The sequence below is a fragment of the Magallana gigas genome, chromosome 7, assembly GCF_963853765.1.
Source record: "Magallana gigas chromosome 7, xbMagGiga1.1, whole genome shotgun sequence".
Classification (NCBI taxonomy): Eukaryota; Metazoa; Mollusca; class Bivalvia; order Ostreida; family Ostreidae; genus Magallana; species Magallana gigas.
The window spans coordinates 8,751,417-8,770,991 of record NC_088859.1 but is presented as its reverse complement, the minus strand read 5'-3'; the positions used below and the strand labels follow the sequence as shown (position 1 = coordinate 8,770,991).

The window sequence follows — 19,575 nt, the reverse complement described above, 5'->3', positions numbered from 1 at the left end:
GAGAGAGAGATATTCTAATCTCAATGTATTCTTTAAAATATCTACAGAAATAAGTAATGTGCATAAGTGCAAGCATGAGACATCATGAAATAGAACTAAAATACAATTTATCTCTCATTTTATTAATTAAAAACTGCAACAAAAGAAAACATTGTTTAGATTCAACACTAAAATCTGCAACAAATACAACTAATAAGGAGTTGATTTCAAGTACTATATGTTAACAATTTTCCTTCATCATCAAGGTAGAGAACATGCCAGGTTTCTATAAGAAATGACAAATATATCATGCCTGCTTTAAAGAATGAACTTCAAAAGCATATATTCATATTTCTTGATATCTTGTTGTTGAATGTACAAGCCTTATAACTGACAGTAATGCAAGTTACTGTACTATAAAAAAATATAATAAAACCTTAGCAGCAAGTGTACAAACTGACAAACTATTACAAATAAAGAACCCTTCATTTATCATTCAGACACAGTTTGGACTGAATTAACCAGTTACATGGAATGGGTATTTCACAGAACTGTGTTGCCTAGAAATGGCATTATTATAAAGAAAAATTGTAACAAATCCTTTCAAAGTCTTTCAACAACCAATCATGCTCAATCAATATTTGTTTTGTGTGCAGATCTCCAACTTGTACCATCATAAACCATTCACCAGCAAAAACTAAAAGCACATATATACTGTTAATTTCTGATACAGTATTTGCAATGAATATTTACTTATAAAGACTAATTGTTCCCACTCAAATAATCTAATTACATTTTGGTTTAAATATCTTTAAACTATCTTAATTGTTCTGTATAAGTGAATGGGGAATGGTGTACTAATAAACAAATAGCTTCATAGAGTTGTAAAACAGGAGGATTTACACAAGTATATGGCATTATAAAGGACAAGTATGTCATAAAACTTCAAAATTCATGAGGTAACTCAGATCACATGCATCAATACTTAAACAAGGCTCCCCATCAAATAATCATAAACTGGGTTCGAATCCCACGTAGGGGACATAATCAAATGCATTTTACAACTGTAATGAAATATCAAAACATATATATTTTTTTATACGGAACAAACAACAAAATTACGCAGTACGTATATGTACATGTATATAGAAAGCTCATTAGGAATATAGAATGCTAGAAGTACAACAATTTGAATTACGTCCACAGTACAAATATTTTTCGCAGAAAGTAAATAGAATTTTATTATGGAAAAATAAGTAATAATGAAAGACTGATGGTGTAAAAAAACAAAACAAATGTGATTAACGGTGAAAAAATCCAGGAATCATTCTTAAGCATTTGTTTGATGAAAACAAAACCCCATGAGATTCATTAATTGACAACATGATTCATTCCCTTAATGATAATGAGTATATATTTTCCAAGTAAACAGGAATGTCCAGCACAACCAGCATGCAAGACATAATACACACAAAATAATGATACAAACATAAAAAAATAATATGAAAAACAAATCTGAGTAAATAAAGTTTAAAAGTATTAAAGATGAGTAAATAAAAGTTATAAGAAATAAAGATATGTTCAGAAAATGTGCATGTCACAGAAAAATCATTCATTTGGATATTTCATCTAAAACTTGATGAGAATTTTTTTCATGATATCATAGTTAGTAGAAACTTAAAAAAAATCACTTGACTATCACAGTTAAAATTTCAAGACTTCAAGCGATGCACACTAATAAGATTATATCTAAAACTCTGATATAATCAGTTTCTAATAGCTTCAATTGTATATGACATTTTGGTCGAGCACTTGACAGGCCTAGAAGATCTGTACATTGGCCATAGAGTTAGCACTGCGGACACTGCTCCTCGCGCTACCGGGCCGAATCAGGTCGACGGTACTTCCGGTGAGGCTCTCGTCGTCCAGGAAGCCCGAGTTGTATGGATCTGTGAAATAAAAGGAGACCATTCTCAAAGAAATGAAGAAAACACTAAATTCACTGGAAACTATAGCTCTGTGTGCAGTTCTAAGCAATAACCTAATCAGTCAATGAGGATTTGTTTACTTTATAATTGGTTTTATTCTGCAAATTTAAAATACACTCTTGCATTTTGATTTCAATACAATGTTAGGCACTTCAGTTTTTTTTTGTATTACAATTGTTGAATTCTTGACAATTGAAAATACTTTTTGTGATTAAATTAAAATGGCAAAATTTCAACAACCCAAAACATTTTTCACCCTGTATAAAAATCAAGGAATATGGTATCCCAAATATCTTTTCTGCTTTAAAATATCTATTCCACTTACCAGGGAATCCCCTTGGATTTTTGCGTGCTCGTAGAAGTTCCATGGTGGACCCTCCGAGACTTGAGCCAGCAATGCTGTCATTGTCTACGTCAGTGTAACCCGAGGTCCCACCGATAGGGTACACACCTGTACAGGTAAAAGTAGGTCAAATAACATTCAAAAAGACAAGACAAGAAAGAGAAATTCTGCTATCAATAAGTATTGTCATGAATACAGAAATATTCAAACACCTTTATCAAAAATACATGACAGCAATATTCAAACACACTACAGTATTAGTCTTAATTGAACCACTGAATTCAGGAATACACATAAAATAGTATCTACACAAATAAACATACTTTTTTTGAAACTACTGGATTTCTTTTTTGAAGGCTGAGATGGAAGCTCATCATCCAACAAATCTGTTTGGTCCTTGGCAAAGTTGATAAACACCTGCAAACATAAAAAATATATACATTTCAAACTGAATTTCAAATAAATTAACTTATGAGAAATGACCAAAATCCTGTAGGAATATCCCCAGTAGATCTTTTATGGATAAATGTCATGCACAAACGAGGGAAGATCTAACTAAACTAAGAACATTTCAACCAAAGCATGCATTGGTATCAAATTACTCTGTCAATAAAGATACAAGTTCTGCAACACTTTCAGGATGACACATGTATTAATAATGCTAGTACATATAAACATATACATATTTGGGTTAAAGTAGACACTTCATATGCCAGAAAAATCATAAATATTTATATACTAATGATTTATTTATCTAGAAGATTATTAATCTGGACAATTACTGTAAACCAACTCTTATTCGTGAGCAAGAAAACTTGGGGAGGTTGTCAAGAGTTTTTTGGTGCAAAAAATTTATCAACACAAACCAGCCTTTGTCATATGGTTGTAATACAACATGAGATTTACTTGCAAAAATTACTCATCCAAACCAGTTTATCACAAGTAAATCATGAAATAATGTCGTCGTGAATTACTGGTGATGTTGATTAAAAGCATAGCTTGGGGGTTGAATGTGTCTGGATAAATGCATCTCCATTGTAAAGAGGTTTCCAAACATAAAATTACAAAGAAGGTTTAGACAGTATCTTCTCTGATGTCAAGGATCACGTACCTGGTCCAGTGTAGTCTGGGAGACTGAGTAATCCTCGATGTTGAGGAGGGACTTGGCTTTCTCTAACTGTCCAAATATGTAGGACAGTTTGGCTCGTGACTTAAGCTGGTACTGTAACATGTTGTGGTGAGCCTCCAGTAATTCTGCTCCACGGAATGTGGAGGTGATGAAATCTTCTACACTGGCCATGTCTGGGTTCTCGCCTGCTACTCGGACTATAATGGTGTAGCCATCACCAAATCTGTAGAGATAAAACGACTGAATCTCAAGACTCTAATGAAGATTCCATATACACAATATACATACAAATTATTGCAAATCAGTGCAATTTTTTAGAAGAGCAAAAACACAAGTATATTTGTAATGCTTATTATATATGGTAGATATATTTCTGGTGCTTTCATTCTAGTGAACTAAATATTTATAGCACAAATACAGAACAGCGAGATATTCGGAGAGAGACTGACTTGAGAACTGACCTATTTTTGAGATGCTGGATGCTGCCCAGACAGCGGAATGTTCCATTGACCATGATGGCCAGCCGCCCACACAGAGCCTCACATTCCTCCATGCTGTCATAAAAACAAGAAAGGATTAACTTTTATATATTTACTGATACATGTAACTACTCCTCAATGCCATCGGAATCAGAGAAAGGGTTTAAATATCTAGTGGCAATAGTTGAAATTTAATGAAATGTAATTTTAACATGAAAATCAATCAATGCCCTGCAGTATCTTAATTGCTAAAAGTGAATGGTCATTATGTGGAAGCAGAATTATATTTTTATAAAAGGAGCCCTATTTATTTTGAGAACTGCCCTATACCTGTGAGAGGTGAGGATAACAGACCGACCCTCCTTGATGATGTTCTTAATACAGTTCCACAAGAATCGGCGAGCTCTGGGGTCCATTCCTGTAGTTGGCTCATCCTGTAGATGAATTAAATGTTTTATAAATAATATAGGGATACTAGATTCAGTAGTTTGTCAAATCATACAATAGACTTGTACTCTAACCCAGACTGACTGTGCTTTGTGTATAATTGTAAGAAGGAATGAATCAGCTTACCAGGAATATAATCTGAGGATTTCCAATCAAGGAGATAGCAGTGGACAACTTCCTCTTGTTCCCTCCGGAGTAACTTCCCGACAGTTTGTCTGCATATATAAGCAGTCCTAGTTTCCGAATGGCCCAGTCAGACACCTTTTTATACAAATTATAAAAGACCATTACACCTACATACTAAAATCTGAAAGGCTTTTCAATTGATCTAATAAAACAAGTCAGGAATAATTTTCCTTATCCAAAACCGTAAGTTTGATGGTCTTTGAGTTTTTAATTTCATTGCAATATTAACATACTCTCTTGATGTCCTTTTCCTGCACCCCTCTCAGTCGAGCGTAGAATTTCAGGATCTCTCTCCCAGTCAACAGAGGGTCAAAAGCATCGAACTGCGGACAGTATCCGATATCTCGTCGTACCTTTACCATATCTGTCAAGATGCTGTAAAACAGGAGCAACAGGGACACGTCAGATAAATGACTGATTTAGGAAAAAATTATTTTTAATTTGAGTTTAGATGTTTTAAAGTTTTTTGTACATATCATTCAAAAAAAATTTTTAAATATGAAATTTTTATTTCTTATTTAACATGAGCACATTCATTGAAGTTTTACACCACCTACCTGTTATTGTTAAGGAAGGCATTGCCCTTAGTTACAAAGATGTCCCCTGTCAGCATTTTGAATGTTGTGGTCTTTCCTGCCCCGTTAACTCCCAGCAAACCAAAGCACTGGCCCTTGGGCACCCCAACACAAAGTCTGTCTACAGCAGTGTTACGACCCTTCTTTCCAAACAACCGATAAACCTGTAATTTGATTGAATTACTCTGTTCATAAACCAGGATCTGAGTAAGGCCATGATCATTTTGGAATAAAAGACTGTTCAGGGTAAAATATTCAGCCAATGTTCACTAATATCTTAAGACACAAAAACTTTATCTTGCATTGATATTTTTTACAAATAAATGATTTCGTAAGATGTCACATGTGAATTAAAATTTCAGTCCTCTCGAAAATGTACAAATCCCACACACCTTTGTGAGGTTCTCCAGCCTCAGGATGTCGTCTTTGCCTTCCCCTGACATGATCCTCTTCCTCTCTGCAGCTACATCCTCATCCTCATCATCCAGGGAACTGTAGGTCGGCTTGGGGGACCAGAAACACATCCTGGGTAACAAAAAAACCCAAATTATTCTTCTACATGTATCTCAAACAATGACAAGAAAGCTTATATTACTGCATTTGATAAATGTTTCAAACTGCAGCATATAATACATGTACTGCAAGACAGCTTATATTACAGCATTTGATAATTGTTTCAAACAGCAGCATTTTCCTACCACTCATGAAGAGACATATATTTAGAATCAGTGGAAAGATGATTCTTGTGTTTTGAAATCTTACCCTCTTTTAATGAAGAAGTTGTATTCTACTAGCAAATTCAGTGTGAAAAAGACGATGCCAATAAAAAACATGGTCAACAGGTTCCTCCCAACTTGGTCAAACTCGAAGGGGCTTGTGTAAATTTCTTCACCTAAAAATAAAGAATGAATATAAAGAAGTCAGTAAGGAATGATAACTACATTCTCCTTATTCTGAGCATTGAGTAGGAGGCCTAAGGGATTAAGGATGGTATCTAACTGAGTCTGAGTACGGTAAACCATCTTTTATTTGCACCAACTTTATTTTGGGATTTACATCCTTAAAACTGGTTTGTGATAACTAATGTTTGTGACCAAGCCTTATTCAGACCCATGTTGTTATGACAACAACATGACAAAGACAGGTTTGTGGCAAGAAATATTCCTGATGATGTTGCTCTCGCGAACCTCACAAAAATTTCTTGCACATGAATAAAAGTTGGATTACAGTATTAAATATAAAGGCTGAGATTAAGGAAAATATTGAAGATTCTTCTTTAATCTGAGTATTGAAGGTTGAGATTCTGAATGCTGTTATACCCAGTAGAGCAGCAGCTTCAGACACTCTCTGGTTGAAGGCCATGTCCATCAGCCCTCGCCCCAGGCCGTACTGCGGCAGGATCAGGAACACTTGCTTTAGGATCTTGTTGATGTTCTTCAACTCCTGTTAAACAATTGAATACACTGGTGATAAAATGGATTCACAAAACCAAGAAAGCCCTCATTACTGTATGCATAATTAACAAAATGTTCATGTAAACATGTATATTGAAAAAGGTTAAAGTTACGGTAAGTGCATTTTAGCTATTGATTAAGGGAGATGAAGCAAAAGAGATACCTCATCATCCTCCTGCAAGAACTCAATGACGTAAGTGGCCAGTGTTGCCGTGGTACCCAGGAAGACGTTTACCGACTGAAGCACCACCATGGAGGTGCTGGGAATACTGAACAGGCGGGAGAATGGGTACATCACCGGGATCATGGACCACCTACAAACCATAAGTACCGTCACATGTACAATCATACAATTCATAATAAGCCAGACTTTTTTTCAACTTTTGGTAAATGTTTATCTATCTACAAATCAGTTTACTAGATACAAGTTCTGCTTAAGGAACACATAAATTATACTGAAATGTAGCTGAGACAAAAGCAAGCTCATGTATATAAGTATATAGAATGGTATGAAAGAGTTTAAATGTAAACTCATGTTGTTACAAATCAGTATAAATGTACTCACCCATACAAGAAGAGCAGCAACACCAGACAGGGCCAGTTTCTCTCACCAACATAAGAATCGTTGCCAAATGCCACAAAAATGATGATACAGATGAAGCACGGCAGCAGGTAGTTTATCTGAGGTGAGAAATTAAAGAATCATACATGTAATCCTCTATACACCTAAAAAAATTGGGGTTAAAGTTATTGTGCAATAGGGATCAAATAGTCAAATAATCAAGTCGAAGTTGATTCATATCAAATTTATATGAATCTTTTTTATTGTAACTCATGACTGTTTTGCTATCACAAAATACCATGCACTGAGTATAACTCCTTTGAAAATATCAAACTGCAATATGAAGAAAATCATATCGCACAATCATTTGTAAAGAGTGTTACCATGTCCCAGAGGAAGTTGGTCACCCAGTACATGAAGGGGTTGACTCCACTAACAAACTGCAGGTGCTTGGAGTTGGAGGCCCTCTCTTCGATCAGGACCATGGTGAAGCTGGCAGGGATGAAGGACATGGCAAATATGACACAGATCGCGATCACCACATCAATAGCACCTTGGTATCTGAAAAGAAACACTTATAGGTATATTCTTCTGATCTTTTGAACATGTCTATTAGTAAAAAGTACTGTGAAAGCAAGTCACCAACAATTCAAAGTTTCCCAAAGAAGGAATACATGCATTGCAATACAAATATTTCACTTATGATAGGTTCCCTTATTTCACTCACAGTAATTGCTCATTCAGCTGTGTTTTGGTCAGTTCCATAGGGTGATTGACGGTGGTGATTCCATAGCGAGTGGGGTCCAGGGAAGGGTCAAGGTTACTGCGCAGGATCAGGTTATTCATGGCACTCATGTAGGCCACGATCGCAAACCAGCCCTTGTTGTTGTACCAGACCTACAATTTTAAACATAGCTCCAGGTATAATCTGATATTTTCCCCATAAATTTATTATAGAGTATTATGCAAAATGTGTTCATTCAATTTAAGTATTTACCCTATTACTGAGCTTGAGAAGATTCAAAGTGTTACCTTATTAACTCTTTGAGTGGCCAATCCCTGAATAGTCTCAATCAGCTGAGTTTCATTGAATGAGTTCAAAGCTGTTCCATTGTTTAACACAGATAACAGTTCATCTATCACTATCTTTAACTCGGTGGCATTAAATGCTGCTAGTGGGTCCTCATCTCCAAAGGAAAATCCACCATATCTAGATAAATCAATTGCACAAATTGTTGATAAAGTGTACATGAAAATAGGTGTACAAAAATCTATGTTATAGGTTAGAAATGCACTTAGTGTACAATAAGCCATATACATAGAAACCCTTACATCAGCATTCATGGCAATACACTAAATTTAATGGCACTTTAATGTGTAAATACCAGTAGCTTAATCAGTATAATTGTAATTCAGTTAGCACATGTACTGTAATCACTACTGTCCAAACTGTTAACTTATAGAGAACTGTGATTATCGGTAGAACTTGACAGTATATACATGTAGCACTGATCTCGGTGTGGTTTTGGTGACTAACCTCCTTTTCTGGTACCTCTCCATGGTTTTGACCAACCAATCACTGACGTTTCTAGCTGTCATGTTGTACAGGTAGTCGGAGCTGGGCAACAGCTTCTTTGGAGGTTCAGGGCCCCCAGCACCTGTCATGCATAATATAATACTTACGTCACAGATATTACATACCCGGTATATTTCATGTACAGTTCTGGGATACATGTATACTGAACATACATATATATGCAAGTATGAAAAAGTTCCTATCAGAGAGACAAACATAGATTCTTTAAAAATACTGGGTAATGTATTTCAAGGTCATATGGGTATGAACATGTATAATAGTGCAACATCAGAGCTACAGCAATGATAGGGGTAGAGTTTTGGGGAGGATGGAAGTGGTGAGAGTATCAAGTTTTAATGGTCTGGGAGAACTTGTATCCTTACCTTCCGGACATTTTTGGAATCCAGTGTCACAGGAACAGCTGGGCGAATCGATGGTGGTGTTAGCTTGGATGGGACGGAAGTTCATCCAGTTAGAACTCTCCCCAGTGCAGGGGTACTCACTGAAAAAGTCCATTCATGAATTAAGACTGATATGCAGTTTGGGCATTAAAATTGCTGCTACTACATGTATTTTTCATAAAAATAAATCATCAGGGTACTGATATGCAAGACACTAATTAAATAAATTTCTGCTGAAATGATTTGCATAGTTTCTGAAACTTTACAAAAACTACTAGACAAGTACACAGAGCTGCTAGCTGACCTGATGGAGTAGACACTGGGGTCCAAACAACGGTTCCCAATACCCGGCCTCTTCAGCAGACTCTGTACCATCTTATCAGACCAGTCCTGTCCAATTCCATCATTGCTAGAAAACAAAACACATCAGTCACAGTAAATCAATCACTGGGTAAGCTATTATTTTATATAGAATCTACACATGGTTAACTGATAGTCTGATAATTTCCTTTTACATGTACATTACCCCATGCTTTACTGATGGTATTTTCACCATTACATGTACACTGTACATGGTCACATTACCTGTAGAAGACATAAAGGTGTTGTTCGCCTTTGTTTGGGACGTATCTCCAGGGCTGAAGCTCTAGCGGGGGCTGTTTGTCCTCTGGGGGTTTAATCTCTGCAAATACCATGGCCAGCAACACAAACAAAGCTGGCATGATGACCTGTAAAACAAAGCATCATTTTACAATTTAAAAAAAAAAAACGATTTGTAGATACCTGTAAATGTAAAAAGAGGCAAAGTTTTTGCTGAAATTAATTTTAACTTTGCCATTTTCTACCGGTTTGTTGAATACATTGAATGCATACATGTAAGAAAATGTTCAAATAAACATTAGAAAATATAATTACCGAAAGCTTTGGACAAAATTTATTTCAACTTCTCACGCAATGTACAGATATGAGCATAGAAGAGTCAAATAAAACATTTTATGCTAAATGGCTTGTGCAGATCTTTACATTCATTGAACAGACCTCAAAGAAGAATCCTTTCTTGGAGCGCCTGAGATGGTGGAATCGTTTGATGAACAGGGCCTGGAACTGTCTGAGGAACAGGAGGCGGCCGCTGACCTTGTTGTAGTCCGCCATGCTGAAGCCCGACTCTGTGGCGGCTTCACTGACCGGAACGGAGGCCACAGACTCTACAAGAGATACACAACAAACACAAATGAAGCAAGTTTTATTCATTAATGAAGGGCCCTAACACTGATTTTTGTACCAAACCGCAGGGATATTTTAAGCGGTTTTCAGCGTAACTAGTGTAAATTTCCCCCACGTGTAAATAAACACTTTTATAGTATATGTAATCATTACAATCATAATATAGAACAAAACTGATGATAAAAAAAGAAACTACATTTAATATATTATTAATTATATTTTTTTTATTTTGAAATCCAGATGAATAGTTCTAAGGGTTGGATAAATGAAACTAACAAAATACAATGTACTATAATTTAATTTAATTTAATCAGTGATGATGTAATGTCAGATCTTTTTAATTTGACTAAAGAAACATGGCGAGGATATTATTCAGCAATCAATAATTTACCTGAATCATTAACAAGCTCCTCGTGTTCAATTCGTCCGCGCTTCACCAGGTTCTTCAGGAAGGACTTCTTCTTTTTCCTTTTGAAGCTTAGACTGGTCACAGGACGGGCGAATCGGCCACCTAATAGATACACAAAACCAAAGATGAGACTTGAAAATAATGGCATAATTGAGAGAAATAATCAAGATAACAAGGTAAGATGTGAGCATCTTGCATACAAATAAAAGTTGGTATACAGCAATCAAATTACACTGACTCTGAGGTTGACTTACTGTCAGTCAGGTCTTCTAGTCTGCTTCGCTTTACTTCGTCAGGTAACTCATCCTGTGTGTTCTGTTCAGCAACTCTCAGAAACACCTACAACCAAATATACCCTATAACTCTGATTGTAAGAAGACAACTGATCATCGAAACAAGGGTACAAAAAAGGGAAGAATCTCCTCAGTAGAGAACGAGCTTCTTATGTGGGATGAAATTTATTAGATGAAACATGCCAAATTGATCCTTTTAGTTAAATAAAATTTGTGTTGGGAGAGGAACCCATAGGAGCACCAGTACATTTTTTATTTCTACACTATTCATTTCTAAAAGGTTTATCATGGAAGTCTTGCCTCTTCCAGACTAGTGTCAGAAATCCCAAAGCTGGAGATTCCAAGGTTCCTGTGGTTCCTTTCAAGGTCACTGAACAGATTCTCAAACTTTCTGAGTTCTGACTCGTCATCAGGCAGCTGGAACACGAGTTCAGTGCTTGTGTCCTCGATGAGTCGAGCCTGCTTAATGTGTCTCATGATGAACGCAGTCAGTCGATCAATGGAGAAACCTACAAACAGGAAATGTAAGGAGGTCTTATGAACAAATCTTTAAAATGTGGAACACTTGAAAAAAACAAATGGTACATTAATACACCTGTACAATTAGAGGTGTCAGTTAGATACAGTTAGGTCATTACAGTGCCTTCATGATCACCACAGTTAAAGAAAAAGTACATAATTATTGATAGAGTGTATGTGTTCTCTTACCTGGAATCATGTTAGCTCCCTCTGGTGGTGGCGATGGCGGCTTGGAGGGGGGATCACTCCCCGAGTCACTCTTGGAGTTCTCATCATAGCCTTCATCTTCTGGTTCTCTGATTGATGCCTAATAAACACACAGAAATGTCAAAGGTATAATAACAGTGTCTTGACTGAAACCATGATAGACACAGAGAAATGTTCCCACATTTTTTGACTGTTTATATGAGCATTTTTGGAGTCATTGAAACCTCTATGGTGACGAAATTAATGTAAAAGGCTTGATACTATAGACATTTAAAAGTAATTTCTATGATATTCATGTATTTCTATTTACCAGGTAGAAATAAGAAAGAATACATGTACACATAAACTTTGAATTATTTCTCCTACAATGTTATTCACTCATAGGGCAAATAGCCGCAATAATCACAAGGTGAAAATTATGCCTCATTGACCAAACTTAAACAAGATATTCTCAGATCAAGATGTATGTCTATAGGTGGGCTTGGGAAGATAATGAAAACAGTAAGAAATCTTCTTACATGTATTACAAAGAGAATATTCATTACTACATGTACAAAAAGACTTTATTTAAACCAAATAAAACGCTTGTCAAGTCTATAACACAAAACACTGATTTGATTTGGCAAGGGTTTGGAAGTAACCCCTCTGAATTTCAATACATGTATACCTAAAATTAAGGAGATTATATAAAGGTCAAAGCCTTTCTGTGGTTGAAGTCTCCCAACAAGTATCAGACATGCAAAATGCATAACGGAGAGCACATTCAAGGCATCATTTATACAGCCATATTTATTCAACACAGAATAGAGTGAAACCAAGAAAGTATGAAAAAAGATGAAAAGCCTGGCATCTAAAGTTTCACTCCATACTATTCATCATTAAGGCACAATTTGAGACATGTTATACTTGTATATTGAATTGGTCAAGCTACATTTTCACAACAGACTGTGAGAACCTATAAACTTGACACTTTTAGAAATCCAATTCAAAAGCAATTGACAGATTTAAACATCAAAAGTTTTTCATTCATCATGATCGATGAAATTCCTTGAAACAAAAATGTATGGGCAAAGACAATCATGCTGGTCACAGGTTTTAAGAACTGAGGCAAAAAGAAAAGACAGAAAAAAAACATCTCTATGTTTTTTTTGCAAACATGAGAAAACTACTATGTAAAGTAAGGATATTTAAGAAGAGGACAGAGAAACTGGGTAATTTTTCATCCAAACTGAAGAAAAACTATGACACAATCGGTCCAAATAAACGAACTTTGAATACATACCAGAGTTCCCTAGAAATGATCCATTATGAAGGTTTAATTTTGTAAAATACTTTTATGAACAGTATATGCATATCCATTGTTTTTGCAAATAAAGAACTCTGCATTTTAATGAATTCTTCCTTACCTGAACAGCGCGAACAGTACGGATACTGGACACAGTGCTTGGTCGTGAATCTATGGACAAAGTATCATCTGGATAATCATCATCATCCAAGTCATCATCGGACTCCATATCCTTCCCATAATCCCCTTCTTTTCCCCGTACTAGAGTCAGATAGAAGCCACTGCCATACTGGGACTTCAGATAGAGACTTGAGCCACAACAACACAGTTTTCCGTGAGATATTATGGCTATTCTATCTCCTAACACATCAGCTTCGTCCATGTGATGTGTAGACAAAATGATGGTTCGTTCTGCGAAATGATCAGTAGATAAACTTATAAAACACAGAGTACTTTCAAACTTGTTAAAAATATGACTGATCCAAGAACAAGCAGCAGTATTATGAAGTCTGTAATCATATTAAGTCATGAAGTTGTATGAAATACAAAGTACAGTAAAACCAGTTACTTTTTTTCAGCTTGATGAGTAGCTCCCAGATAGAACGACGAGCGTATGGATCCACTCCAGCTGTTGGCTCATCCAGAATAACCGTCTTCGCATTCCCACAGAAAGCAATGGCCACAGAGAGCTTCCTTTTCATACCCCCTAAATCATGAAAACAAATTGTCAGAAAAGTACACATCTACGATAACCTTTTTCCAAATTACTCATGGGAAATCATTTATTTCTTTATAACCAAAATTGGGCACATCAAAACAATATAATGAATCACAGAATGTCACGTTATTGCAATTTTTATTTATTAATACTCTTTGGAAGATTTCATAACTTAAGGGAGGGATAACGTTACTGCTACAGAAATCCCTTGTTCTTTACCTGACAGGGAGGAGGAGAGCTCCTTCCGTTTGTGGGGCAGCCCCACGTCCTTTATCATCTGCTCCATCTCTTTCTTGACCTGGTCATTCTCAAGTCCTCTCAGGCGGGCAAAGAACCACAGATGTTCCTCCACAGTCAGCCTGTCGAGACACAACCAGGCTCTATTGTTATACATGTACTGGTACAGTGGCAAACTCTTGATCAGAGTTTTCAACACTTGTTCTGGTTTAAATAGATTCCATATGACAAATTGGACTTGTCATTTTTATGTTCAACAATCAAAATTAACAAAACTTCATATAAAATGTTGTTATCTGAAAATATCCTAAATTGGAAAAGATCATTATTTTGCTAACATTTACAAGTATGCGTACACCTACATGTAACTAATGCCATTAAATATTCAAATCATGTCCTAGGGAGTCTGTTATTTGGTAAGATCTACTATGCAGTGCCAATTGTGTTAACATATTTTACCCATCAAACAACACATTATGCTGGGGACACATCCCAAGACTTTTCCTGATGTTGTCCATCTCAGAACGGATATCATAGCCATATATGTAGGCAGTTCCATCCGTCGGCTCGAACAGGCCTGTTAAAATTGACCTGTTGAAAAGTAACGAAATGAATGTTAACTACACATAATGAAAAAAACCTCCAAGAAAATCAATTCAAAACCCTCTATTATTCATTCAATGATAAAAGGAGTGCTTTTAGAATATACATGTATTTGTAAATTTCTTGCAATTTACACGTAACTTTAATTTTCTACGGATGGTATCAATTACTTCCAGAGGATTTCTTAGAATCAATATGCAATGATGCTTCATGTTTTTTCTTTGTATCATTATCATTACTAAGTAACTCCAAACCCCGACAAATTCAGTGTATTATCCCCTTACATGGTGGTGGTCTTGCCGGCCCCGTTGTGGCCGAGGAAGGAGGTGATCTGTCCCTCGTAGAAGTTGATGCTCAGGTTGTCGACGGCCAGCTTCTTGCCCTCACTGTACACCTTCTTCAGGTTCTTGATAGACACGCCCAGCTTCTTGTTCTTGGGCTCAGCCTCTAAGTTTGCATCTAGTAAAATCAACAATAGACATTTCAAACCAACATCAGCAATATTCATAATAACTGATATAAATTGAAATCAAGGGTCAAATACGTTAAAACCTTAACATTCTGTACTAAGTAGATTGTTTATGGTTATTTACAGCTAATTTATTAATCATATGCATGAGGAGGAAATATTTAAAGCAATAGATATTACAGTAACGGTACATATTAAACATATTTAAGACAGCAGCTGCTGCAAGCTGAACCATGCAAGAAATATAAATCTAAGACATCATGACACATGGAGCTTTTCTAATAAAAGGAATAAGCATAGAATGTATATGTGTACGAAACATCTGTTAACGCAGTACCTAGCATCCACCTCAGTATTTAAGTCAGTGCTAACTCAACATACACCGTTGACCATCCCAAACAATCATTCACTTACATTAAGCCTATCATTACCCATCAATAATCTCTTTCAGTTTCTGGTCTCAATTTCATAAGACCATTTCAAGCATCAAAAAGCAGGCAGAATACTTGATGGGGAAAATTCAATGACATGCAGATATTTCATGACAACAAGGGTTGGCAATTGTTATTTCTAGGACATCACATTGAATTAACTTCCTCCCAAAGTAGCATAAGATCCAAGTGGATTGAAAACATGCTGAAATAATCAGTCTTTAGGACGGGCCTGTTCAAACATTATCTGACTTTCTATTGTTCCAGACAAAAACAGAAATAAAATCCTCAGCATGCATGAGTGTAATGTCTAAATACCTGGATTTAATTGCAACAGTGGGATTCCTTGAAATATAACACAAGCACCATATTTACAATGATCAAGAATCACAGTATATAAAGAATTTGGCTAACATTCAGTTAGGATTATCACTTTTCACTCTCTGCCTCTGTAACTCACCATTGTTTCCGAGTTCTATATCGGGCTTGTTACTGATGTAAGCCCTGCCCTCAGCCTTGGTACTGGACACACCGCACCAGTAGGACTTTTGGAAAGGAAAGTAAAACTTTCTGGCTATACCATATTGACCTGTAGAAGAAGTGTATAGGCTGTTATGATTTTTAATTCCTTTATTTTGTTTTAACCTAGCTTTCACTGAAAAATTACAGTCAGGGTTTAATTAACTTTAGCTAGAAAAATTGCCAATATTCATACATCAGACATCTTTAGATTATTCAATAAACAGTGTTCAATATGACAATATTACCCATGAAGTATGTGTAAGATACATTTGATCAATTTAAATTAACTAAAGTTAGTTTTCTCATCAAATTCTAAGCAGACAGCTCTATTGCTACTGCTAATGTTATCAATAAAATCATTGATACTTCTACTGAACAAGTACAATGCACTTGAAGTATTATAATTATTTCTTATCTTTTAGTCATTAATGACTTCGTACCTGGGAACACAGCCTCAATGTACCAGGTGAAGATTCCATAGATGACAGCATCCAGCAGCATCATCAGGATACAGTACAGCATGTTAAAATCATCGTCTACAACCGGGCTCTCCGCAATATTGGACCACTGAATGCCGATAGCCTGCTCCTCATACCTGGCCAGGTAACTACAGCCCCACCCAAAGGCCACCCCCGAGGAAAAACACTGTGAACATAACCCAAGCATAATATGATCAATACGAATGTCATTTAGACACCAGTACATTTGTATCACAAACATACAGTACATTTGTCAAAATTTAAAAGAGCATCAAAAAAAGGAGTTTCTGATGCAGAACAACTTTTTTGTTACTTGGACAGGAGTGTCTATTAAGTACACTGGAAGGATTTAATTTTTTTTTACCATACTTTAGAGTACTTTTCTCTAATGATAAGTAATTGCATGACAGCTTACAGATAGAACTTTGAGTCCTGTGGTCATGAAGTCCTCCCATTGTACGGCCAGTGTGTAGGGTAGGTACATGATGAAGTACAGGAAGCCCGCCACACACGCCGCCAGATTGGCCTTGTTGAAGAACGTACTGTATAGGAAGCACTGCATGATGGTAGAGATCGCGAAGGCAGTGAAGAAGAAAATGATCACACTCGGGTCGGAGTGCTCCAGAACTTTGCCAGACTAAAAATGGATCAAGATATTTACTATTGTCAATACATCATAGTTCACATTCAGAATTTACACTGCTCAAGACTTCGAATAAAATGTATATAACCATGTGTCACAGAACTCTGAATTGATATTTTTGTTTGGAATTTCTTACATGCAAGCATGTACATATTGTTTAAAGTTAAAACCATGTTTGACTAGAGCTTGCCATCACCTTGATGATGATGGTGAGGATGACGATGGTGATGAACATCATGACGAAGGCGTTGATGAACCAGGCGACCCAGTGGACTCCATTACTCAGCCCCATTATCTTCATCACCTCCTTCAGACGATTCTCCTTCTCGTAGACAATACTCTTACAGATCATGGCAACAGAGAGCACCCAGGCCAGCACCAGAAACAGGGGCAGGGAGCGCGATATAGCGTAAATAAATCTAGGATAAACACAAGAAAATAGAATCAAAGTAGTTCAATAAAACATTCATCCTCCTAATAAATAGAAACAATAGAAAGTCTCAAAATACTTTTTACAAACATGCTCCAGTAAAGAAAACACAACTATTTCCTCAACTGGCTTTTACAGTAAACATATGCATGTGCTAGAAGCAGTCTATGCTGATAGTAGAACCCTACAACAACAGTTCTATAAATTTCTTACATATGTAAATATATCTGTTATACCTGTCCCTGGTGTAGCAGGGGTAGGGGAACTGCTGGGTCTCCACCCCAATCTCCACCTGTTTCTGGGTCTGGACATTGATGATGGCATGGTCCACCATGTCCTGGATGTAAGCAAAGCCGTACGTGATGTACTTGGTGTCAGTGCCTGGGTTTGCTCTGGGTCCTGGGCGCCAATATCTGAAGAACAAGGTTCAAAATGGTAACAGAACTCTTCCATTCAGAAGGGAATACATATCCTTATTAATTTGTGTTATTGTGGCTATACAGATATCTAAGAAGACCCTGTCTTTATTATAGACATCTAGTCTTTTCACCAAACACTATGAAAACAAATAGATTAACCTCCAAATATGCTGATAACCATGAGTATCATGTGTATTTCAGACATCTGGTTTTCTTTGACTTTTAACAAAATAGTTAACACACAAACTAACTCTTAAACTAATTAACCAAGAGATGTAATATGACGGTGGGGGCCACTTACTTGTCCTGAATTTTGGTGGTCTTGTCTATTTTGGCGGTGTCCATTCTGATGGAGTATTTGATGTGGGTGGGGAGAGGAGTAAGGTCATCATCAGACAGTTGGAACTCCAGAGCTACAACACAACAGTCATGTCAATGAGTGAACATCTCAATAAATAGTTATACTATGCTCATTGTATTTAGTGTTCAAGCATTGCTGATTATCTAACAAGGGAGTTTTTTTTGGTACATCTTGCTCATTGTTTAATGGGTATACCATAATGCTGTTTTTTATTTACCAAAATATTTTCAATAGAAAATTTTAGAATAATTTTGATGGTGTTCTTGCCTGCCCAAAACTTCAGTTCATCAATCTTTTTTATGCCATCACTGATCATTTGTCTTTCATTCTTGTAGCCCACAAACTTGTTCAAGTTGAAGCACTGTCAAAATAAGGTAAATCATAAACTTGTCATGTAAAGCTATACACATACAAATATCTATCAACAAACGAGCCAAATAGGGACTACAAAATATTTGGATAAAGGTCTTCTCCAGCTGCGGTGCCGCTGTCAATTCTTTCAAGATTATCAAAATATAAGCATACAGCCTGTTTTCAACTAGACACTCACCCCTCCAAACTCTGCGATACCGAGAGCCAGCATCCTGGTACTGTTGATGGCGTTCCTCCAGTCATAGCCGGTAGGATTACCATTGTTTAGGAAGGCATTCAGAGACTTGCAGGCGCTGTAGTTAGCCGCGATATTCTGGCTGTTCCTCAGCTGGTCAAAAGCCAAGTCACAAAGGCAGGAACCGGTCAAAGTCTATGATGAGTGGGAAAATTGAGAGAGTTTGAGAACTTTTAAGAATTGTTTTTAATAATTTTTAGAATAGGTTATACTCCATACTGATAATTTTTCTGTCAATTTTAACCATATGACCATTAACATCATGTCACCATATTAATAAAAAAGGAAGTTATATTTCCCAGTCAAGCTGTAGCAATATTACACAGTACTGGAGCAAATGAATCAATTTCATACCATTTTAGTAAAGTCACGTATACCATGTAAAAAAACTAAGAACACTTACTCGGAGAAACTCAATGTTAGCGCTATTGTTGAGGTAGTTGTACAACTCAAAGTAATAGTCCTGGCTAAAATTCCTAGAAAGGTTGATCACATTGGCAAACTCCTGGAATGTCTGGTTGGCCTGAAAACAAGATCACATTAATTTTTCTTTCCTTATTCAGAACTACATCATGGTGGATAGTAAACTCCAAATTATTA

General features: G+C 36.3%; 1 protein-coding gene across 3 annotated transcripts in view; it reads right to left on the bottom strand.

Annotated features, from left to right (window-relative positions):
* Positions 1-103: 103 nt before the first annotated feature.
* LOC105334096 (phospholipid-transporting ATPase ABCA1) overlaps positions 104-19,575 on the bottom strand; it is a 30,159-nt gene continuing 10,687 nt past the window's right edge. For 2 of the 3 annotated variants that reach the window (XM_066067146.1, XM_066067147.1), the window contains exons 11-51: positions 19,379-19,498; positions 18,919-19,110; positions 18,636-18,729; positions 18,309-18,420; positions 17,825-18,001; positions 17,355-17,577; positions 16,931-17,152; positions 16,477-16,681; positions 15,975-16,103; positions 15,833-15,859; positions 14,899-15,073; positions 14,471-14,602; positions 13,994-14,133; positions 13,625-13,762; positions 13,178-13,467; positions 11,754-11,871; positions 11,346-11,554; positions 11,007-11,091; positions 10,735-10,854; positions 10,158-10,324; positions 9,705-9,847; positions 9,424-9,528; positions 9,102-9,220; positions 8,680-8,800; positions 8,175-8,352; positions 7,870-8,039; positions 7,526-7,703; positions 7,146-7,261; positions 6,744-6,894; positions 6,446-6,569; positions 5,889-6,018; positions 5,519-5,651; positions 5,109-5,290; positions 4,785-4,926; positions 4,492-4,626; positions 4,249-4,352; positions 3,901-3,993; positions 3,422-3,662; positions 2,634-2,727; positions 2,293-2,418; positions 104-1,928 (exon numbers count right to left, since the gene is read on the bottom strand). In XM_066067146.1, coding sequence (XP_065923218.1) covers positions 1,801-1,928; positions 2,293-2,418; positions 2,634-2,727; positions 3,422-3,662; positions 3,901-3,993; positions 4,249-4,352; positions 4,492-4,626; positions 4,785-4,926; positions 5,109-5,290; positions 5,519-5,651; positions 5,889-6,018; positions 6,446-6,569; positions 6,744-6,894; positions 7,146-7,261; positions 7,526-7,703; positions 7,870-8,039; positions 8,175-8,352; positions 8,680-8,800; positions 9,102-9,220; positions 9,424-9,528; positions 9,705-9,847; positions 10,158-10,324; positions 10,735-10,854; positions 11,007-11,091; positions 11,346-11,554; positions 11,754-11,871; positions 13,178-13,467; positions 13,625-13,762; positions 13,994-14,133; positions 14,471-14,602; positions 14,899-15,073; positions 15,833-15,859; positions 15,975-16,103; positions 16,477-16,681; positions 16,931-17,152; positions 17,355-17,577; positions 17,825-18,001; positions 18,309-18,420; positions 18,636-18,729; positions 18,919-19,110; positions 19,379-19,498 — 5,988 coding nt within the window. In that variant the 3' untranslated portion in view covers positions 104-1,800. The remainder of the gene's footprint in view (positions 1,929-2,292; positions 2,419-2,633; positions 2,728-3,421; positions 3,663-3,900; positions 3,994-4,248; positions 4,353-4,491; positions 4,627-4,784; positions 4,927-5,108; positions 5,291-5,518; positions 5,652-5,888; positions 6,019-6,445; positions 6,570-6,743; positions 6,895-7,145; positions 7,262-7,525; positions 7,704-7,869; positions 8,040-8,174; positions 8,353-8,679; positions 8,801-9,101; positions 9,221-9,423; positions 9,529-9,704; positions 9,848-10,157; positions 10,325-10,734; positions 10,855-11,006; positions 11,092-11,345; positions 11,555-11,753; positions 11,872-13,177; positions 13,468-13,624; positions 13,763-13,993; positions 14,134-14,470; positions 14,603-14,898; positions 15,074-15,832; positions 15,860-15,974; positions 16,104-16,476; positions 16,682-16,930; positions 17,153-17,354; positions 17,578-17,824; positions 18,002-18,308; positions 18,421-18,635; positions 18,730-18,918; positions 19,111-19,378; positions 19,499-19,575) is intronic. The other variant, XM_066067149.1, reaches the window with a different exon arrangement.